Raw genomic sequence first — 21973 nt, 5'->3', positions numbered from 1 at the left:
AGCATTACTGAGTATATGATATTGAATGGTTCATAGAAAATAACAATAACAACAACAACAACAACAACAATAATAATAATAATAATAATAATAACAATAATAATAATAATACTGATTAGAATGATTTTACAAGAAATTTAGGTTTTGAAATTAGTCAGTAGTTTAAAAAAAACATCACAGGTCAAGTGATTCTCAGTAAATTGGAATAACCATAAGAACGCAAACTGGCTTTGGTGACACACACTTTCAAAAAATATGAATTTGATGACTGACTGGAAAAACTTTTCTGACCTTCTAATCTGTGCAAATATTCATATAAATATATAACAAAACACAAATTTTCTGTAGGTATGGGGCAGCTTGTATGTAAGCCTATTTTTCTAGCTCTGTGATGCTTTTTGAAAAGTGTTACTTTTCTTTGGCTTTGACTTAGATCTGCTGAATCTTTATAACCACAGACCGAGGGCCACAGGGGATCGGGAAGCCAACATGCGTTGGCCGAAAGGCGGGGACATAGCGAGGTCGTCTGTCCCTCATAGAGAACACTCCAGTCATTACTCGAAAAAGTAATCCCGTTACAAACCCCGACCAACAGGACTGAGTATCAAACCGAAGCGCATCGCTATTGGACGCAGTGAGGGTTGGACTCGAGCACCCCGTTTGCTGTTATTCAAACGCAGGGAGCGCGTGCGGCCAGTCGCTCCTCGTTGCGCGTTGGATATGGATCAGGACTCTGCGCGCTTCCCCACTGTCTCCCGCGGACAGGCTGCACTCTGCGGCGCATAAAAGGTTTCCAAATGAACCGCCGCCCTCCCGGCTCCTCCGGCGTGCAATGGCTTAACCGGAGAGACATGAATGTTCGGACGGATGACAGCGTCACTCTGTGCCAAAGGGCTCTCCAAATCGTTACGGAACTTTGTCTCGCGGGACACGTAGACCGGGAGAAATGTTCGGATATATTCCCCCTTGAGAGCAACATACCAGGTAAAGGACACGCAGGTAAATAGAATAAAGTCATTATTTTATTCTCCCCAATTCCCTTAATTAATCACTTCTTTCTCTAAAGTCATGGCGCCCAGTACTCGCAGAGTTTCGAGGGGGAATGGATGAACTAATCACCAACTAGTTAAAAGTTTATTAGTCCACTATTATCCTTATTTTTACTGCGTTTTTTTAAAAACGAAAAATGTTCTGAAAGTGTCTACCTGTTACGCATCTCAGTCCACACTGAGTGAAACAGCAACAGGTGGGAAACAGACCGAGAGGACGAAATGATTCTCCTCCCTTCAGCTATGTTTCCTTTGTAAATTTGCAGTCTGTGAAATTTCACTCTAGTGCCAGCTTGATTGAAAATCTGAATTTTTAAGCTGAATTAAGCTTCCTTGCATACTGTTGCACAGCGGGTGCAAACTTTGCTTTTAAATAGAAGCCAGAAGGGGAGATGTGGTGCCAGATGTTTTTCTTTTCGTGCTGTTTTCCTGATGCTGTGTCTCCTCACTAAACTGTGGTTTTATGACCTTTATATGATCTTTCTATATCAAACAGGTGCATTTGCTGCCCCCTCTTTCTTACAGCTTGCTTTCTCTCCCTTTTTCTCCTTCTCCCTTGCATGTTTGTTGGTCATATTTTGTCCTTCGCCTGCTTCTCTCCTCCTTTCTATGTGTCACCTGTCTTTGTCCTTTGGTTGAATGTAGACATCTCTATTAGTCTCCTTGCTGTGGTCGTGGGTTTCTGTGGCCTCGCCCTGTTGGTAGTCTCTCTCTTTGTCTTTTGGAAGCTGTGTTGGCCCATCTGGAGGAGCAAGGCTCTGTCAGCCCACGCTGAAAATGTGCTCCGTGGGGGTTTCCCCGAGGCACCCCCACCCAACTCCCCCCCGGTTACTGAGTTTAAAGTGGCGGAGGTGGAAAAGAAACAGCCGCCTGAAGTGAAGGTGAATGGACGGAGCTCAGTCAAGCTACTGGAGGCAGCCATGAAGATCAGCCAAACGTCTCCAGACATCCCTGCCGAGGTCCAGACAGCTCTGAGGGAGAAGCTCAGCCAGCAGGCTAAAATCCAGAGGCAGACCACCGAGCCAACCTCCTCCTCCAGGTACTGTCACATGAACCAGTCCCTAGTCTGCTTCTGCACTCAGGCCACTTGTGCTTACAACTAAGTGTAGCATATTAAAGATCTCTTTTGTTTTGTCCATCTCCCCACCCATGTTACAAGAAACACATTTAAAAAAACAAAAACTCACATAGAGCACAAACTGTCCTGACAGTTCGTGACAGGGCTGCTGCTGCTGTCCTCGAGGTAGTGTGGCACATGTCAGTGACTGGTTGGTGACCTTGAATAGCTGCTGCTGCTGTTGTACATCACAAAAATGAGATTCTGCAGCATTTCTGACACATCTCCTTGCTGCACTTTGAACCCTATAATCACTTGTACATGTGAGTCAAGCTGCTCTGGTAAAGACCTCAGTCATTAAACAATCAACTCTTTCTTCTCTTTGTTTTCCAGTACTGTGTTTAAACTAGAAGGTCCATAATTAGCATGGCTGTGGGGTGGGAGCTGTCATGGTGGAAGGTTGGGTTTTTGTCAGACGCACCAGGCAGCTGTGCTCAGTTTCTCGGAGGAAGCTGGTATTGACATGCACTTTGATTTGTTGTTAGGGCTTGTTAATTAAATGATATTGTGGCGTAGGCCTCCATGAATTATACACCCACCAGTTATGCAGATAGGACAGGTTAAAGATTACAAGACCTACCTTCTCAATTCCTCCGCCTACTTTTTTGACAGCAAAAGCTAAAAGAAGCCTAAAGCAAAACTAATGTTTTAGAGTTAATCGTGGCTTAAAAGAAAAGCCTAGCAGCATATACCATAATCAGGTTATAACACCAGAAAAACTAGTAGATATAGTCTTGGAAAACCAGGAAATCTAACTGCTGACATCTGCAAACATGGAAACCCAACAGTCCAAAACTGGGATTTTATTTCAGTGTCACAAAGAAAAGAAACAAATCCTCAGAGCTGAAAAGCTGGAACCAAAAAATAGAAAACAATTTGACATTTGAAACAATGACTAATTATTAAAATTATTCTAAGAATTTATGACTAACTTGGTTCAGCGTCCACAATTAACATTTGCCAAGCACCAAAAGCATTTTTAGTTTGGAGATTCAGTCTTAGAAACCTTCCCTTCATACTGGCAGGTAAATGTTTAAACTAAAATAGTCACATAATAGAAACTCTACAGAGTTTCCACCGTGTTTCGGTGACCTTTACAGACACACTTTTTTCTGTCCTCAGCTGTCGTTGTTAAAATTTGACATCCACATTATGCAAAGACCATCACCAACTCTTCCTCTGATTGACTCTGACCCTGACATTTATGTGTAACTGTGCATCTGTAACCAAGCCAAACAGTGGCAGAGCACAGGTGAAACTTTGTGGAACAAGGGTGGAAATGCAAAACAGAGGGATGAAGTTTAAGTCAATCATATATGTTTCATTTTCAACTATACTCATTAGTAAAGACAATTTTTAAAAACAATTTTCCATATTTTGCTTTGGCCTCTTTGTGTCAAGACAGCACACAGAGTTAAAAACTGAGAAATTGAATTGCAATTCTTCAAATGACCACTAGAGACCCGTTCCAAAAGCGAGTCCGTCCCCAAAATAACAAAATACACCCTGTTACAGAAATGTTTTCGTCACTGCAAATGCTTTTTCTCCCCCATAACTATACAGAGGGGCGTGAAGGCCCTAGCATGATTAGTGGTCAAAGAAAGAGAAAAAGGTATACTGGGGACAAACAGAGTCAATTCCGCTATATTTGGTGTGCAGTGAAAAATGATCAATATGCTTTTTGTGACATTTTTGTTGGGTTGTTTTCTAATGTGAAATATGTGCCATGGCTCCAAACAGTAGGAAGTTTGTGCCTCAGTTTTCACAAGTGGAATTTTAGTATTGAATGGTATTTAATAAGCCAATAAGTGTACAGTTTATATGTAGCATGCTTCGAGTTAGCTGATAACCTAGCCGTCTACTTTTTATTAGAGATGGCACGATACCACTTTTTTATGTCCGATACCGATACCGATATCATAAATTTGGATATCTGCCGATACCGATATGAATCCGATATAGTGTTTTTTAATCAACAAAACTGTTTTTTAAATATCTTGCTGCATTTTGTATAAGTTCATACTCAAGTTTAAAACAACAACTACACTAAAGCTATTCTGTTATACCTATATGCAAAAAAAAAAATATTTCATAGTTCAGCAATACTGATCAATCTAATAAACTTAAACCTACACCATCCTCCCTATTCTGGTATTTTAAAGAGTACTTAGCGTAAATATTAAGCAACCTAACTAATAGGGTTCCAACTCCCAGCAACAAGAAAAAGAAATAAATAAAAAATAGGGAACCACCCCTCACGCTCCACCTCATGATGCTTAATCGACGTAATCAACCTTAATTTGATGCAGTGTGAAAAAAAATGCACAGAAATCAATTATTTTTCAAGAAATATTAAATAGATTCAACATCTTTCTTCAACAAAATTGCAGACTGCACAGATGGTACCTTCCCAAAGGAAAAAGTACTATAGCTTACTAGGGTATATATATTAGACTTAATAGTCACTATATACAGTAATTGACTTCTATTCATTTTACATCAAATTAAAACTTTGTGTGTCAGATAATTATTTATTAAAAGCTAGACATTTTAAATGAGAATAAGAAAGAAAAGTATGTCTTTGTGCCCCCTTTTCCCTGTTAATGCCCTATCGGCCCCCCTGGCTAAACTTTGCTAGATCCGCCCCTGCACAGTTACCAGCCGTCAGCTACGTAGAAAAAGATCCTCGAGTAGAAAGTAATATTAAATAAATTCTAACAACAGCTTATCAAACTTAAACGTGCTGCTGTTGTTTAGCCGCTGGTTTCCTCTTTCTGGTGCAAAGTGGGCCAAAAACAAACCAGAGAGACGGAGTCGCGACAGAAAAGCCGATCAGCTGATCATTAAGCAGTTTCATGATTGAAGTAGCAGCAAGAAGAGGCAGTCGCTTGTTAAGCTTAACGCAGGAATGCTTTACAAACATTCAGAGATGGACTTACACACTTGCTTTACTTCTCTCGGGATAACTTTGTCGGAGATGAAATGCCGGGTTGCTAGCGAAGCTCCAAATGCTATCCAGACCACCGACAGGTCCCGCATGCCACAGCCGCTCTATCACGTGATGCATACTGCTCCGACGTGCTAACGTTCTGAGGTGAGTTACGGCGTGTTGCAAGTTTTGTGAGGTGCTTTCGTGATATTTAATGGATCGGATTACATTTTTTATTTTTCTCCGATATCCGATCCAGTAATTTAGGTCAGTATCGGACCGATACCGATACGTAATATCGGATCGGTCCATCTCTACTTTTTATAAGTTCACTTCTGGCTTCAAAGAAACAAAATGATGGTAGCCAAAATTCTAACTGACATTATAGTGTTTGGTTTCTAGACAACTAATGAGACACAAAATATAACTTTTATCTATTGTGTGACAAACCATACACTGCAAAAGTTTGGAGTCCGAAGGTTGTTAAACTTTTTCAGGGTATTGTAGATGTTTGTAACTTTAACACTTAGGAAAACAGAGAAAGAGGAAGACAAAGGAAGATGTCAATAAGCCCATATGGATTGAGTGTGTGTTGGGGGATTCAAAGAGAGATAAAGGTTGACAATACACAAAAATCATAAAGGAGAAAACAAATCTTGCTAATCAATGTTCAGTTGGTAAATCAGGCACACTTTCCTTTTCCTCTGAGATTTGTGCTGGCGATGTTCCCCCTCTGTGCTGTTTACAATATTTCAGTGTAGTATTTAATCTTCAGCTGTGCTTCCTGTGCCACGGTTGTCAGGCTGCTGTGATTGTCTTACGGTCAGAGAGGAGGAGGGCCAGTTGCTAGGTGACAAGATCGGCGAGTCAAAGACAGACGTGGTTTTCTCAAAAGATGTCAACTTCACTGAAATTTGCAGCATTCAGGTAATTGGAATGAGGGCTCAAATCTGAGTGCTGGAGATGTGTTTTCATTTCCCCAAACCAACGCCAGTAGTGGCAAAAATCAATTTGTCACTTTGATCACTGGTGATTTAATATCACCTGTTACCATATGGATGATAAAACCAGCTATTTTCAGCTAGGGAGTTTGCTGGGATTTAAAATATGCAATATAGGGCGCTGCTTTATAGGCTGAGAGCGCCTGGCCTGGGTTCAAGTCTGACCTGCGGCCCTTTGCCACATGCCTTCCTCTCGCTCTGCCCCCGCTTTCCTGTCCTTTCCTCACTGTGTCTGTCAAATAAAGCTGGAAAAACTGATCATCTGTCTAAAACAAGCCCCCTTTAAGCAAACCTCTGATTGGCTGCTCCTCATATACAAAACAAACTTTAAACTGCAGGTGGGTGGGGCTTCTGCTCCAGAGCAAGACCGGGTCACAGACTTGATATGAGCATCAAAAGATGCTAGCACATGAGTCATACATGGAAAGCCATAACCAAGTCGCTGAACATCTGTGCCGAGCATGGCCTAGAAGTATCAAGCGCAACGCCCCCAGGGTAGTTTGAAAATGGCCAAGCTAAGATCCTGTTTGACTTCGAGATACAAACAGACAAACTGGTGACTGTGGCGGCCCTCTACTGTGTCCGCTACCAACCAGACACAGTAACGGTTGACAAGCAGAGGAAGCAATATAAACACGAGTAACACAAGAAGCTTGAGAATACCAAGGGTTGAAAGAGGAGGTAGAGAAGATGAGGAGCTCGAAGGATAAAGACCGCCCACAGGGGGATTTAAAAAAACAAAGCATATATATCTCTGGACAATATTTAGACTATCGCCATTTTGGTTCCTAGTTAATTATGCACTATTGTGAGCATCTGGTGGTAGTTTATTAAACATTTAAAGGTTTCTACACTAGATATTGTTTTTAGACTTTTTCCTGAATAGTAATAAAAACAATAACCAGCTTTTATTTGTGTGGTATTTTGCTCTGATAAACCTTTTGTTCCATAAAAAAGCTGCTCTTCCATGACGCCAAACACACGACAAATGAGACATTTACCTGATGCTCTGTGATGCTCCTTTCAACAGGCACAATTCATTCAGGCGCCACCTGCCTCGTCAGAAGAATGTCACCAGTGTTGACTTCACCATGGACACAGTGCCTCTCCGCCAGTCCTCTACTGTCAGCATTGGAAGAATAAAACCTGAACTCTACAAGCAGAAGTCTGTGGACTCAGAAGAGGCCAAAGAGCCCGTGGAGACTTGTGGAAAGCTAAGCTTTTCGCTTCGTTACGACTACGAGGAGCAGGCTTTGGTGGTGAGGATCCTGAAAGCTTTGGATCTGCCTGCCAAAGACTTCACAGGCACCTCTGACCCATATGTGAAGATCTACTTGCTACCCGAGAGAAAGAAGAAGTTCCAGACTCGAGTTCATCGCAAGAATCTAAACCCCACATTTGACGAGACCTTCTGTTTCCCCGTAGTATACGATGAGCTTTGCAACCGCAAGCTCCATTTCAGCGTCTACGACTTTGACCGATTCACCAGCCACGATATGATTGGGGAGGTGGTTGTGGACAACCTCTTTGAACTCTCTGATCTTTCCAGGGAGGCGGTTGTTTGGAAGGATATTCATGCAGCAACCACAGTGAGTTGGTGTTCACACTAAGACACTGCCAAATCCTCGCATATGTGTATGTTGTTGCTATTTAAGAAATGTTGCACCAGGCCTCTGTGCTGTTACCGTGGTAGTAGTGAATGGGATTTTATACTGTTGTCAGAAATGTCTAATCAAAAAATATTATGGCAGATGCAATGCATTGCATAATTCAAATGCTTTGGGAAATGGATTTCAACAGCCAAACACCCACACAGCATTTTCCAGAAAATGCTGGGTATTCTGCAGATGTAATTATAGAAACAGAGTAAAAAATATCCAAGACCACATTTATGCAGTGACTAAAACTCTACAGGTAAACAAAAAGTGTTTGCAGGCTTTGCAGCATACTGCAGATAGCCTGTCCTCATATGAACTCTTTTCTAAAGATTTGTGGTTATTTAGCCCCCGAATGCATTTACTCCAGCATAACCACTTATCACAATTTGCTCAAGAGGCTGGGCTTTATTAATGAATGTGTTCCTGGTGAGAAACACTGAGCCTTTGCTTTCAGGTTCACTTTAGTGTCTGTGGGCTAAATTAGCAGCAACAGAAGAACAATAAATTTTGTTTTGCATAAAGAATTGTTTAACTGGCTATTCTCTCGCTTCCTTAATATATTATAATTTTTATATTGATGCTTTCTAAAAGCACAGGCATTAAGAGCTGATAAAATTTGTTTACTTAAAACCACATTTGTTGCATCAATTAAATTTTACCCTTACCTATGAGAACTGCATGGAGACTGTGCAAGAGAAAACTGCAGTCGGGTGTGATTTCAGTGCTCATTACATTCAACTCCAGAGGAATGCTACACTATCATAGACTCATAAGACATCACTTTAAAATAAACGGACTAATGTAACTCTATAGACAACTTCATATAGAGTTTGGTAATATAAATGGCATGGAGAAAGTTTATATTTATATTTTTCCTCCTGTGCACATCTCATCATAGTCACTTGGATTGTGGGATTTCTTTTTTTATATTCCTATTTCTGTGTTGACACAACCAAAGGCAGCTTGGTAACTTTGGACCTGTACTAATCTTAAGGTATTTATCTGACAATTTTTATGGCACAAGTAGTATTTATAAACATGTGTGGTTATAAGGTATTGTCTAACTTCAACTCCCTTCCTATTGGTTTCTCTTAACTTTTCTGCAAGCACTTGCCAACTGTTCTCCAACCGGTGCACAAACTGTGAAAAGTGCAGCTTGCTGAAACCAAAACATATGGGAAAACATAGGTGAAATGTTTACTTTCACAATTTCACTACAACTTGGAGAGTAGTTGCTGAGCGTTCGCAGATGAGTTTATCATGTAAACTATGGGCAGCTGCAACGCCTCGCTAACAACCATAGCAATCTCAGTGAGGTTTTGAGTGTAGCACCTTATACCTCTTTGTGATCAATCTTGGGGAACACACGTTTCCCCTTATTTCAAGATGTTTACAGACCAGTCTGTAGGTCTGTGTGAGAGAGGCTTACAATAATTGAACATTCAAGCCAAACTCCAATGTTAATTCAATAGTAAGATGTAGCGTACGGGATTTCACTGGCTATAAATGTGTAGTTGCAGAGAGTTGTCTAGATTACACAATTAACAACTATGATGTTAAATTTCAGCAGAAAAAACAGTCTACACTTCTCTTTTTAGTAGTTATAGATAATGTCATTAACAATTACCAATGTAACCTAATTCATTGTGTAAACTATGACAGAATAAACAAACAAACTTAATTTTAAGAATCTCTACAAACTAACAATTAAATGAGCTGCAAAATCATGTTCTTACGTTTTGAAATCACAACATACGCTATTGGTATTCGTTTTGCTAGCAAACAAATTGAGCCAACAACAAACTCAACTACAATGAATCAAATAATATTGCATATACAATAGTGATTTAAAAAACATGCTAACAGGTCTATAAAGCCATAATGATAAGATCATTTAGATGTTTAGCAGCTATACATTTTGCAGTCTTGATTATCTTAGTTTATGCTAGTATGCTAACATTTGCTAAATAAACTGTATTGTTTATTACCAACAACAGTTGACAGATTTGTGAATGACTTTCATTTCATTGATACTTGGTCATAAACCGAAGTTTCTGAATAATTGAAATATTGGCCTGATGATGATGATGAAGTCTAATACAAAGAAGATGTTATAATTTTGATCTTGTGGTTTCTCAAGTCATTGCAAAACATGATAGTTTAATGCGTCTATCTGTTTAAAAAAGATACTTTCCCATCAATTACCAATAAAAAAGTTCATTCTAACGATTAATATAGTGACATATCACGCTATGTATGATTTAACCTCTCCTGGCTATGATTGCCTGTATTACAACCACCAAAGTATTGTTGAGATGGTTTTCTTAGGACTGTTACCAAAGCCTGGAAACCATACATTAGTACTATTTACTACTAGATTAATGATTTACGGTTATTGGATGAAGAAACAGTAACAAATCTGAACAGTTAATTGTTAGTTAAGTTTACCGCCATAAAGAATTGAAGGACTGAGATAAATGTCAAATAGCCTGCAGAGCCATGCTAATTAAACTCTCACTATCAGCTCAATGCATATGACCTCTTTTAAAAACTGACCTGTTTGCTCCTTTGCTTTGGCATTTTGATTCACAGAATGTGGCAAATCATTTAAATTTGGTTCAATACATTCTGCTCTCTTTTCTTTTTATGCCCTCCAGGAGAGTATCGATTTGGGAGAGATCATGTACTCGTTGTGCTACCTCCCCACAGCAGGGAGAATGACCCTAACAGTCATCAAATGCAGAAACCTCAAAGCCATGGACATCACAGGCTCCTCAGGTAATCAAATAGCAAAATAGTCTTCACATCAAAAGCAAAACTTAGGAATTAATTAAATATAGTTAAGCTGAGAGAGCAAAAAGAAATAGGGACGATATATATCCTTTATTTTTCCAGGTAAAAGTCTCTTTTATAAAATATTCTGAGAACATAGGACACATTGGTTGTGGTTTTTAGAAATAGAGTCACACACATAAGAAGAAACTAGCCCAAGCAGTGATTTATTTGCAAAAACCAATCCACGGGAAGGTCTGGGATATACAGAGCCGGTCACTTAGCAGCAGCATACAGAAGAGAGTGATGTACAAGTTTTCCAAGGTCTGTAATAAATGTAAAGAACAATGATAAATGGCATCCAGCCTCTTTAAGTATTAGCCAGGTGTGTTCATAATGAGAAGTTCCCCTGTAGGTCGCCTGACTTAGAGCACAATAAAAAATGCATTCCTGAAAAGAAACCTAATTAATTTATTTTTTATCTTGGACACAGGATTTTCAATATAAAGTTTAAATGAGAAAATTCTGATCGATAATGATACCTGAATACAAGTTTCAGCCCTTTGATTATTTATGAATAAAATGAACTTAGATTTGTCTGCATTTAACAGAAACTTATGTAAAGTTAAATGATACTAAGCATCATAATAGGCAAACTACTGAAATCTGAGGGTTTTTACAACTGAAAAACACAAACAACAGCAGATTGTATCATCTGCATAAAAATGGGAGGAGGCATTTGATAAATCATTGACAGAGAAGAGTAGTGGGCCCAATATGGAGCCCCGAGGAGCACCGAGGGATGCCAGGAGAAAAACCAGAAAGGCAAAAACAATGCACAAGAAACTGAAACAAAGAGGCTAATGAAGTTTAATGTCAGAAGCCATGAAAGCTTTTGACACAATTGCAAATTATTTCATATATTTGTCTCTCAGATCCATATGTGAAGGTCTACTTGATGTGTGATGGACGGAGGTTAAAGAAACGAAAAACAACAATTAAGAAAAGCACACTTAATCCGGTGTACAACGAGGCTATCATCTTCGATATTCCCCCGGAGAATGTGGAACAAGTCAGTCTGTCCATCATGGTCATGGATTATGATCGGTGAGTTAAATACTCACTAAATACTGTTTATGTTCACATGCTTACATTAAAACGATAAAGTGAGCAGAGTAGAAGTAGATCAAAACATCTTTTTAATTTAGTCATGATCCAAAGCACATGTGTGTCAATGTGTGTGTTTTATGACTACCAGTGTTGGACACAATGAGGTGATTGGCGTGTGTCGTACGGGGCCAGATGCTGAAGGGCTCGGACGAGATCACTGGAACGAAATGTTGGCTTATCCACGGAAGCCCATCACGCACTGGCATGCACTAGGAGAGGTACAAGCATGTTCTTTTCCTTACTAGTCTTACAGAGCCCGATTAAAACTTCTGAATGTGAGACTGAACTGTATAGGTGTTATGGCTTGCAAAGCAAAGAAACCACACAGTAGACTGTCACATTTTCTAAATGTCAATCTATTCCATCTCTACGGGGAGCACATTATTTATGTCTTTTTATTTTTATTTTATATTAGTTCAATTGAATCTTTCCAACATTGTGAAACTATGAAATCATCCGGAACGTGTAATTGTTGCTTCCCAATTTAGGGTTTACTTTTCTGATTAATTTCCAAAGTTTTAGGGAGCCTAGACGCAGCTGCAATGTTAATGAGCAGCTGTTTTCTCTTAAATTACTAATACTGCAGATTGAAAGTGCCCTCTTTGATATCTGCAAGGAAAAAGGGTTCTTATTGCATGGGGACATATGCATCCAGGGGAAAAGGGATTGTAAACAAATACATTTTGTCTTAAAATTAGTCTCTTGTCTGTAAATCAAACAAACAAACAAAAAAAACATAAAGAACAACCTTGAAGGGATTTTGAAAAGTTTATTAGCTATTTTCCCCAAAATCTCATTGAGACGCTTAACATTTATTTCTTTGCAATACTAAGGCACCAAATTTGTTTTCTAAGGGAAAACAGATGGCTTCACTTCATGAAAGCTGGTCTCCAAACCATTGTTACTTACATGTTGCATGTGTTCATTTAAGTCATGCAGCAAAAGGCGCATGTAGTCCTTTTAATGGGGCCTGTTTTTCAGATAAGGAGTAGCTAATCCTGTACTCATAGAGAAGTTGTCAGTTTTATAGACTGGAAGGCTTTTTTTCCTTTTTACAGAGGACAGCTGTTTCACTACAGTAAATTAATATTTTACATGTTATCAATTCTTTCCCTCTTTTGTCACACCCACTCCCCACCTGGAGAATAGGAAAACACAGGTGATTACCTATTTTCAGTGGTAAACCTACATTATGATTTGGTGAAAGCTGTGATCATAGGCAAAATATATGCATTATCTAGAAAGGACCTTTCTACAGGTGGTAGTTTGCACAAGCAACAAAGCAAGCAGATTTTACAGTCAAGAAAATAAGAAAACTAAAGGTTAAATAACCATTTAAACAGAGAAATACAAGTGGATTAATAACATTTTGTAACTTCAGGAAAGGCTCTTAAATAATGGAGGAAGGTATTTAAAAGAGGTCACTGACTCAACTGACCTGGTTTTCTCAGGCAGCTTGTTCCATTGTCCTGAGACTCTTACTGCGAAAGCTCTGCCACCTCGAGTTTTCGGCTCTCTATATATAGAGATATATATATATATAAAACATACTGAAGGTTAAAACAGGTGTGATGTGGTCACTTCTCTAGGTTCTTGTTAAAACGTCTGGTAGCTGGGCTTTGGACAGTCTGATAAATTGATTTTTTTGTCAAAGCAGGGAAGAGGCTGTTGAAATGTTGAAATAGTCGAGGTCTGAGGAGTCACGAGTTGTGGGAAAGCTTGAAAGGATCATGTGTCAAAGCAAAAAATGGATACACAAGACTGATGTACAGTTGAGTCTATAAATATTTGGAAGGTGAAAGAGTTTTTGTATTTCCACTGTACGCCAACTATTGAAGTGCAGGCTTTCAGCTTTAATTTAAGGGGTTTAAGAGAAGTATTCCATTAATTACAGAAATACTAAGTGTGCCATTTTCAGAGGCTAAGAAATAAATTAGAATTATTTCCATGGCTTGGAAAAGCTAAAAGCAACCAACACCTAACCAAGTCAAGAACATTCTAAAGGATGTCATGATCAAAGTCTACAGTCGAGAGAATCCTTCATAAATGAAAATACTGAGAGTTTGTGACAAGATCAAAATCATTAGTTACACTCACGATGACGATAAAGGAACGATCCTTACATTTAAAATAATTTTTTTTACTGGCCAGATTCATTTTGAGCTTCTAAAAATTAGGAATTATGTATAAAAAAGGCTTTAAATCCTTCATAGTTTATGTTATTTTGGAAAACCCCTTCAGGTTAAGCTGGAAGTCTGAACATCTTGGCAGCATTTCAGTCCAAATTATAAAAAATATATTTATTGTGCAAATTCTTATGGACTTCACTGTAGCCATTGAGCACCCAGTATTTTCTTTAGTAATTGCATCTTGAATTATCACATCATAATCAAGTAGCAATATGTGACTAAATTGATTCTTTACATTTCTATTTAATTTGGGATATAATCCGACATACCCTATATGTAACAAGACAAGGGAAATGATATACACTGCTTAAGGTCCAGTTGCTCCAAAATAGATTTGCCTATGATCACAGTGTATTTGTAGGACTAGAGAAAATACCTGCTTACCAGGGAAAGACTGGATAGCTCTTTAATGTTGCTTGTTTTGTGATGCTTTACCTTTCAGTGGCCTGGAAGAGCAGCAAGCTTTGAGAGTCAAGGTTCATGTCCTTCACCCAAACCTCCACATACACCCTGATGATCACAGGTGGAGTGCCAGCATCACCTCTGTAAGAAACCAGATGTTTGTTTGCCGACAAGCTATGTTGCCTATCACCCTTTTGAGCGGATTGATTTCATGTTTCTATGTTTGTACTGAAATTCATTCATTTGAATGCAAGTTCTTCAAGTGCTCTACAGAGATGGCTATGCACAGCACTCACAGTCATTCAAAGTTTGTTTTTCATACGTGTGCTTTGGAAACGTATTTGACTAACATTTACACAGACCACATGAATGGTAGGCCTCACTGCAACAAGTTGTGGTGGTTAACTTGCAGCGTTATCAGTTTTTTTTCAGTACCAGAGCAACATTTTTTCAGCCCTCAAGCTCTTTAGTGCGTTACCATTTTAGTTTGAAATGGCACAAAGTTTAAGGGCTATGCTGCTCAGTACCACAAAAATATTTACTTGATGAAAAACACTTGATGAATCAAGCGAGTCATGCTCTAGGTTTTATTTGGGAATGCAGGTAACTGAGCCTCTGCAAGGGCTGAGAAATCTCAGTAAATATATCAGTCACAGCTGTCACAGATGTGTAAAACAGAATAGCCATCACTCTGCAGGACTCTCATATTTGGAGAAACAGTAGCTGGTTCATGTAGCATATGTACAGAAAGATCAAATTAAAGTGTGTCTAAATGAACTTCAGACTAAATTGGTTTCTTAAAATTGGCCACAATGAAATGACAAATTCATCTTTATTTTTGTACACACAGAACAACCTTATTTCATAACTGCAAACACAAGCAGCAGTATTATTTAGAAACAATTAAACTTACCCTCTAATTAGTCCAGTAACACTGATATTGAAACTCCCACGTTCATTATTGTAGGGTGTTCACTTCAGAACGCATGGAGATGACCGCTGTCGTGGACTGTGAGATTTGGCAGTTCGTTCCCACTTGAATGTTCATTTTCACGCAACCACAGGCAGGTTTTGTAAACACATCTGTTTGTCCTCTGTGTAAACTTTTGATGTGCAACATTAAAAATAAAACTGTTGTTCTTTTTAAACATACATAATGAAGCATAGTGAACAGAATAAAAAAGTAGTGACATCTTAGGTTTCTTACATTAACAGTAATAATTAGGCAAATTAACCTGTACTGGAGTACAAGAATAATGCCGCGTCGTCTCCATATATCATTAATTTATAAGGTTGCTAAATTTTTCTTTGGGAGACGGAGCTTTAGCTGCAATCTTTTAGCATTTGATTGCGCTTTTAGGATCCCTGCATTATATTGACATTTTAAATCGAGTCAGTGGGAAACATTAAAGAGTTAGTATTTTAAATACTCAGATAGCTAGCATAGTTAATAAGCTAGCTGCAGCCGCTAATAGTATAAAAGATCAACATAGCTGCTGTGAAGCCTCGAGGTTCACAGTGTTACACAGTCGCTGAGATTGCCGTGGCATTAGCCAAGGAGCATACCCTGGTTAACCTGCCTTTTTAATTAATAATTTACCAAACTATAATTTACCAAATGAACTTCATGTTTTATTCACTAAAGCTTGAAACTAGTTACTGGTCAATCAATTGAGAAGGGCTCAGCTTAAAGCCACTACTGCTCATCAAAAGAAAAGACTAGATGCATTTTGGCCATGTCCGTGTTTGGGTCGGACCAAGGACACACGAGGTGATGTTTCCCTCCCGACCCCAATCTGGGTAAGTGTCAGAGGATGGATATGAAACCTGAAAAATAGTTCTGAGACTTAGAATAACCATAAATGACAAATACAATTCTAAATCCCATTTATGGGTCGGATTGTTTGGTTAAGGTCATTCTAAACCAGATTACCTACCCCTGCTGAAACAATTTTAGCAATTTTAAAACAATGCATGTTTAAAGCAGCTGCACCTTGGCTGAACTTGTCAGAGAAACGAGGCCACTGTGGAGCTGCCTTGGCCTTACTTCTACATTCATGGTTTATACTGTCTACGGCTCCAGCTGATAAAGTCTGCAGCTGTGTCTGCTGGTGGCAGCTGTGTTTCAGGTGATAAGAAAAAAGAAAATCTTGTAAATTTAAATGGCTTGACAGGTATAATAGTCAGCAAGGAGTAGGTGTTATTGAACAGTTAATTTAATTTTAAAAAGCGCAGAAGATTAATACAAACAGTGGCTAACACACACACACACACACACACACTCAAATATTTCCATATATTATGAATATTTTTACAATATTTTATATTTTTAAGCCACATGAAATAAACCATCATCTCAGATTTTCCTGTGAGTAATAACTAATAAGAACCCAACATAGCAAATAGAAAAAGGCTATGTACTGTTATCTTACTTGCAAATGCAGTTAATGATGCTCTTTTCCCCTTGCTCTGTCCTCTGTGTTAAAAAAAAAAGAGAATATTTTTACTTGTAGCATGCCTCTCACCACTACAAAAAAATTAAGCACTTATCGGGGGAAATGCGAATATGTCAGAGTATTTCAGATTAAAAAGTTTGTGTTTACAGTTGTATATATCCATACTTGTCAATGGCACTTTTGTTTGTATATATTGAAAAGTGAATTCTAAAAAGCTGTCGTAAACTTATGGAAATAGAGACATCACAATGTATTTCTATTGTTTGGTGATACTTTGAAGCGCTCCGACCTGTAAACGAGTGCAATTTCGACACGTTCTGTAATAGTTGTGAACAATTAGTCAAACTGGAGACCCAGTGAAGCCAATTCTACCTTACCGAGTTATTCCATGTTTAGGACCTTAGAGCTTTGAGCTGTAATTGTTTGAGTATATATGGACCGAGAACAACTTCGACTACTGTCATGATGTGTACAGTTTGTGATAACTTTTGTAACAATTTAAAGTAAATATTTGGGATATAATTTATTGTATCTGTTTCATATGTATTTTAAACACATAAATTAAAAAAATATCAGTAAATAACAGTATGTCTCACTCTGTCTGGGCAGGAATTATATTAGTCTTCTAGTGGCTAAAGAAATCAAAGTATATAAAAGGTGTCTAAAGTAAAAGGGGGCATTCATAAAAACCATACTTGATTTAAATTTGGAAAATCCCGATGTGCACTGTGCTCCTTGATCTTTAAGTAACCAGAACGTGCTACAGAGAGGCATGCATATATAGCAAAAGTACTGGAGAGATGCACAAGGAAACAACCTTGAAGGGGATAGTGACCAAAGTGAAATCAGGTAGATTTCTTTTTTTATAATCATAGTTTTTTGTGTGTGTGTGTGAGAAAATAAAGTTTTAAGAGGACTTTTTAAGGTCATGTGGAAAAATGAAGTACAGCCTTCTATAAAAGCAGCAATTCTAGTTATTTGATGGTCTGGAGCACTCAGGTGTGTGTTAGAAATTCTAAGGATGAAAGACCTCAGTGAGGATCTTAGCGAAGCAGCTGTTAATGGCCATCACTCCATGAAGGGTTATAATTTCCAAACAATTTCAGCTCCATCATTTTACAGCGAAAAAGATTATTCACAAGTGGAAAACATTCAAGACAGCTCCCAATTTTCCCAAGAGTGCAAATTCACACTAAGGTCAGGCCATGCAGTGCTCAGAGAAATTGCAAAAATCCGAAGAGCTACGTTTCAGACCCTATAGTCCATAGTTAGCATGTTAAATGTTACGTTTAACCTTAGCGTGGCTTAGGTTTGCAAAGCTGCATCTGAACAAACCACCAGACCTCTGGAGCAATATCATTTGGATACACAAGACAAAAATGGTGATATCTGTAAATTAAACAAAGCACAGTACCTTATGTGGCAAAAAAACAAAAACAAAAATGGAGCATATCAGCACAAACTCTTTTAACTCTATTAACTGCCAGGCACACTAGTGGAGGGGTAATGATTTGGGCTTGCTCTGGGTTTGATTGTTCTGCAACGACAGGAGCCAGGCACCTCGCAGTCATGGAGCAGACCACGAACTCCAGTCAGATGTCGAGTCCTCTGTCCAGCAGCTAAAGCTTAGCTGAATCTGGGCCATGCAACAAGACACAGCAGCAAATATACAACAGAATGTCTGAAAAAGAAAAGAATCAAGGTGTAGCAGTGATCCAGTCAGAAGTCCAGAGCACAGCCTGATTGAAATGTTGTGGTCTGGACCCTAAGAGAGCTGTGCATAAATGAATTCCTGCAAACTGAAACAATACTGTAAAGAAGAGTTGGCAAAACTCCTTCACAACAATGTGAGAACCTGACAGTCATACAGAGAAGAATTACTTAATAAAGTTCTTCTACAAGCTATTGCATAACAGGGTGTTGTTCTTCACTTTTTGTTTTTCACAAGACTGCAGAGTGAAGGCTCTCTTTGGCCTGACTGTATTTTGAGAATTCATCTTTGGAAAGAAAAGGTTCTGCGGGAACTGTGGGTTTATTGATATGTTTGCTAATGTAGGGATTTCAACCTGAGCTTTAAACAAGTTTTTGAAACGTTTCAAAACTGGGTCGCAACTACATCACATACATACAAGAGCACACACTGTCTTTATACACAGGACCAACAAGTATAGAAATTACATCTATATTGTTGCTGCATTGACTGGTAACACTCAAGTGGTCAAATTAAACTTGCTGAAGTAAATAAAGCAGAAGGAAATCTCTGAAGCCTTTGAATGATGACAGTCACGTTGCTAAGTGCTTCTCATACATAATGGACAGAGGTCATCCGCACAGTACTAACTGGCACACAATGTTTGCTGACGCAAACCTGTGGCTTTTCAGTGTTTCTGTTAAGGCAAAAATAAAAGCAGCTTCTTATTTTCCAGGAGTAAAAAGCAAACAGCACTGTCTACATTTAAAATGTGATGAATACACAGGATAAAATGACTGACTTGTTCAGAGTGCTGAACAGCATGAATAGTAGCAGTAATAGTAGTAACAGTGAATCAAATGGTGAGAGAATAGGGGCCCTGTATCCAAACACCTGCTATTTGTGTCTGGCGTAAGTCTTGAATCACTGCTCTAATAAGAAATAATAGATAAGCACTCCAGTAAGGGATAGAAGATTCTTGCCCTTAACATCTTTAAGCAAATATAAAAAGGCCTGTGAGAAAGCTGGGTCCCTCTTCCTCATATTACTTTCGTTTGATGGTAAAACATGAAGGGGACATTTTGAGCTCTCGTGCAGCGTGACATGCAGCGCAACTTCCTTTTTATCCATAATATTAGACAGAATCAGACAAAAGGGGGTTGTTGCATTAGTTTCCTTGGCAATGAAAGCTTCCCACTCTCTGTATGCTAAACCCGCATTTAGAGTGGAGTTGTAGCTTTAGTTAGCAATGCCTAATTGCTCCATGTGCTGATGCATGTAATTAAAGCTTCGCTATTTCCTGAATACTTATTTGTGCCGGGTATTTAACACCAGTGCACTATGAAGACTTAGGAGGAGATTGGACAGGCCTTGTGGCCAGCGCCAACAGTGCACCTGGAGGATTAGTCATTATTTGGGGTGAATTATCCGTCACAGTTTCATATAGTCGGCATGGACCTTGAAAAATATAGATGAAAGCTTCTTGTTGAACTAGCACAACACATACCTTTCCTAATATTGGTCCCTTGTGAGCGAATAATTGCCAGTGCTGAGGCTCTTTGTTAAACGTACTGAGGCCGCTTACAAAAAGCCTCAGAACTGGCAATAAAATCTCCATTTAATGAACACAATGCAACAAATTGCTGTGAAAATGTTCTGCCCAATTTTACGATTTCACTTTGTCAGGTAAGTCACATTTAGTCTCTCCCTGTCCACCCATGAGTCATCTGAGAAAAACCATGTTGCATAAAACCGCCCCCCCCACCTCTTTTGCAATACAACAAGAAAACAGGCAGTTAGGTCTATGAGTATGTGAGCAAATACCTCTAGTAATTTTGCTTGTGTGCACTATCACAGTGATTTCCAATTAAACTGACATGTGACACTTAAATATGATTGTTTTGGGGTGGCATAGAGGTGAAGTGGTTAGCATCGTCACTTCACAGCAAGAAGGTTCCAGGTTTGAATCCTTTGGATGGCTGGGGCTATGCAGAGTGTACATCTGTACCACTGTGGGTTCTATCAATGTCCTCCTGCTTCCTCTTGCAGTCCAGAAACATGCATGCTAGCTTAATTGATCATTGTAAACTGGTTATTCTCTGTTAGCCCTGCAATAGATGAGATGAGATAGGGTTTATTTGTCAGTTGCAGTTGCCTTGCCAACCGAACATACAATACACAAACATCACATTGGGGAGACAGGTCAGGCTAGGTAGCAAGGGGGAAAAAAAACATCGAAATGTGTAACACAAAAGCATAATACAGGAATGCACAGATATCAACACAATAAAACACAGACAAGCAACATGGGAGAGTATTCCAGTGTGTACAGCTGATCTGGGACCGCTGCAATCTTCGATTGCGCCTCCAGCTGATCCGGTGTCCACATCCGATGGGAGGTAAGCATGGGAGGAAGCGTTGGATCCGGGGTAGGGAGGGTGATAGTGAGGGCGTGTACGTGCTTCGTGTGTGTGTGTGTGTGTGTGTGTGTGTGTGTGTGTGTGTGTGTGTCCCATGTTCAGCTGAGAGAAAGTGTTACCACGCCCGGTTAAGCGTCAGTCAACAGTCTCCAGTGGACCCTGGTGGCCTGGAGGAGGTACAAAGAGTTCTGACATCATGTTCTAGTCAGCTTCAACCTTGGCAGGCCTTCAGCTGGCGCCAGGGGGGCCAACTGCATCCAATTTTCCAGTTGGTCTAATGTCCATCACTGGTCACCAGTTCTCTCAATTCCCATTGTTCTTCTCCAAGATGTTATCCATATTACAGAGCCATGAGCTTCTCCAAGATCTTATCCATATTCCATATTGCGTTCAAAATACAGTCTAAGTACTCACAGCCCTGCCAATCATCTATCATGTTTGCCAGCCTTATGGGATTTTGAACAGCTGTAGCCGCTTCTTGTTCTTCGATAAGCTAGGTCTGAACCAGCTCCAATCAGCCCGAACTCTCTTATCATGGTTCCAAATTGATAGATGTCGTTCATTGTCCTCCATCGACAGTGTCGCCAGACACACGACGCAACCGACCATCGAGTATCTGGCAGCAAACGTCTCCGCAGGACAATCGGGCTCTCGCAAGCCTAGCAGGGTGTCAATTCCATTACGGGACCAGTTGATCAAATCCATAATTCTTTAGGTTTTAGAGAACAAGACTGGGAAACTCTTTGAGGGTTAGAGTTAGACGAGACTAGACAAACACATAGAAGCAGCAGCAGGGAAGATAAGGGAGGGAGGGGGGGAAAGATGAGTCCGCCTCCCCTGAGAGCCAAAGAGGGAGATTAATGAAGCGTCCAGGTGTACCCCACCTCTGGCTCCATGACTGAAGAAAATGGATGGATGCCTATTTTTTAATGCTTTGATGAAAATCCTTTGCAGTCAATGACTGTATGAAGTCTAGGACCAGTGGACTCCAAGGAAGGCTGTATTTCATCCATTGAGAAACCCTCTGCATTTCACGAAGGCATCTCTTAATCTAAAACTTTGATGAGGATATGCCAACGTCCTAGAGAGCATTCTTGACTTGAACAGATGTTTAAGTGGT

The 21973-nt window shown here is 39.4% G+C and overlaps 1 protein-coding gene across 3 annotated transcripts; it reads left to right on the top strand.

The window, feature by feature from the left end:
• Positions 1 to 600: 600 nt before the first annotated feature.
• syt10 (synaptotagmin X) lies at positions 601 to 17314 on the top strand. Of its 3 annotated transcripts, XM_086269250.1 has the most exons (8): positions 601 to 999; positions 1695 to 2088; positions 7127 to 7685; positions 10412 to 10532; positions 11462 to 11633; positions 11785 to 11914; positions 14328 to 14430; positions 15255 to 17314. In XM_086269250.1, exons 1-7 carry the CDS (start codon positions 798 to 800, stop codon positions 14397 to 14399), a joined length of 1650 nt encoding a protein of 549 aa, XP_086125376.1. In that variant the 5' UTR covers positions 601 to 797; the 3' UTR covers positions 14400 to 14430; positions 15255 to 17314. The 3 variants fall into 3 exon arrangements, with proteins under 3 accessions (XP_086125376.1, XP_086125378.1, XP_086125375.1); XM_086269252.1 differs by having other exon boundaries at positions 601 to 984; positions 14328 to 17314; XM_086269249.1 differs by having other exon boundaries at positions 14328 to 17314.
• Positions 17315 to 21973: the final 4659 nt, after the last annotated feature.

The sequence above is a fragment of the Aulonocara sp. 'chitande type north' Nkhata Bay genome, linkage group LG17 (genome assembly GCF_057382095.1).
Source record: "Aulonocara sp. 'chitande type north' Nkhata Bay isolate Kocher_YH1m ecotype deep benthic linkage group LG17, A_spYH_male_GT1.1, whole genome shotgun sequence".
Classification (NCBI taxonomy): domain Eukaryota; kingdom Metazoa; phylum Chordata; class Actinopteri; order Cichliformes; family Cichlidae; genus Aulonocara; species Aulonocara sp. 'chitande type north' Nkhata Bay.
The sequence above is the reverse complement of the archived record's forward strand: the minus strand, read 5'-3'. Positions and strand labels throughout refer to the sequence as shown.

Coding starts and splice junctions, on each gene's coding strand:
- syt10 (XM_086269250.1), top strand. CDS start 798: ATGAACCGCCGCCCTCCCGGCTCCTCCGGCGTGCAATGGCTTAACCGG. Junction 2,089..7,126: donor GAGCCAACCTCCTCCTCCAG/GTACTGTCACAT, acceptor TCCTTTCAACAG/GCACAATTCATTCAGGCGCC. Junction 11,634..11,784: donor ATGGTCATGGATTATGATCG/GTGAGTTAAATA, acceptor TATGACTACCAG/TGTTGGACACAATGAGGTGA.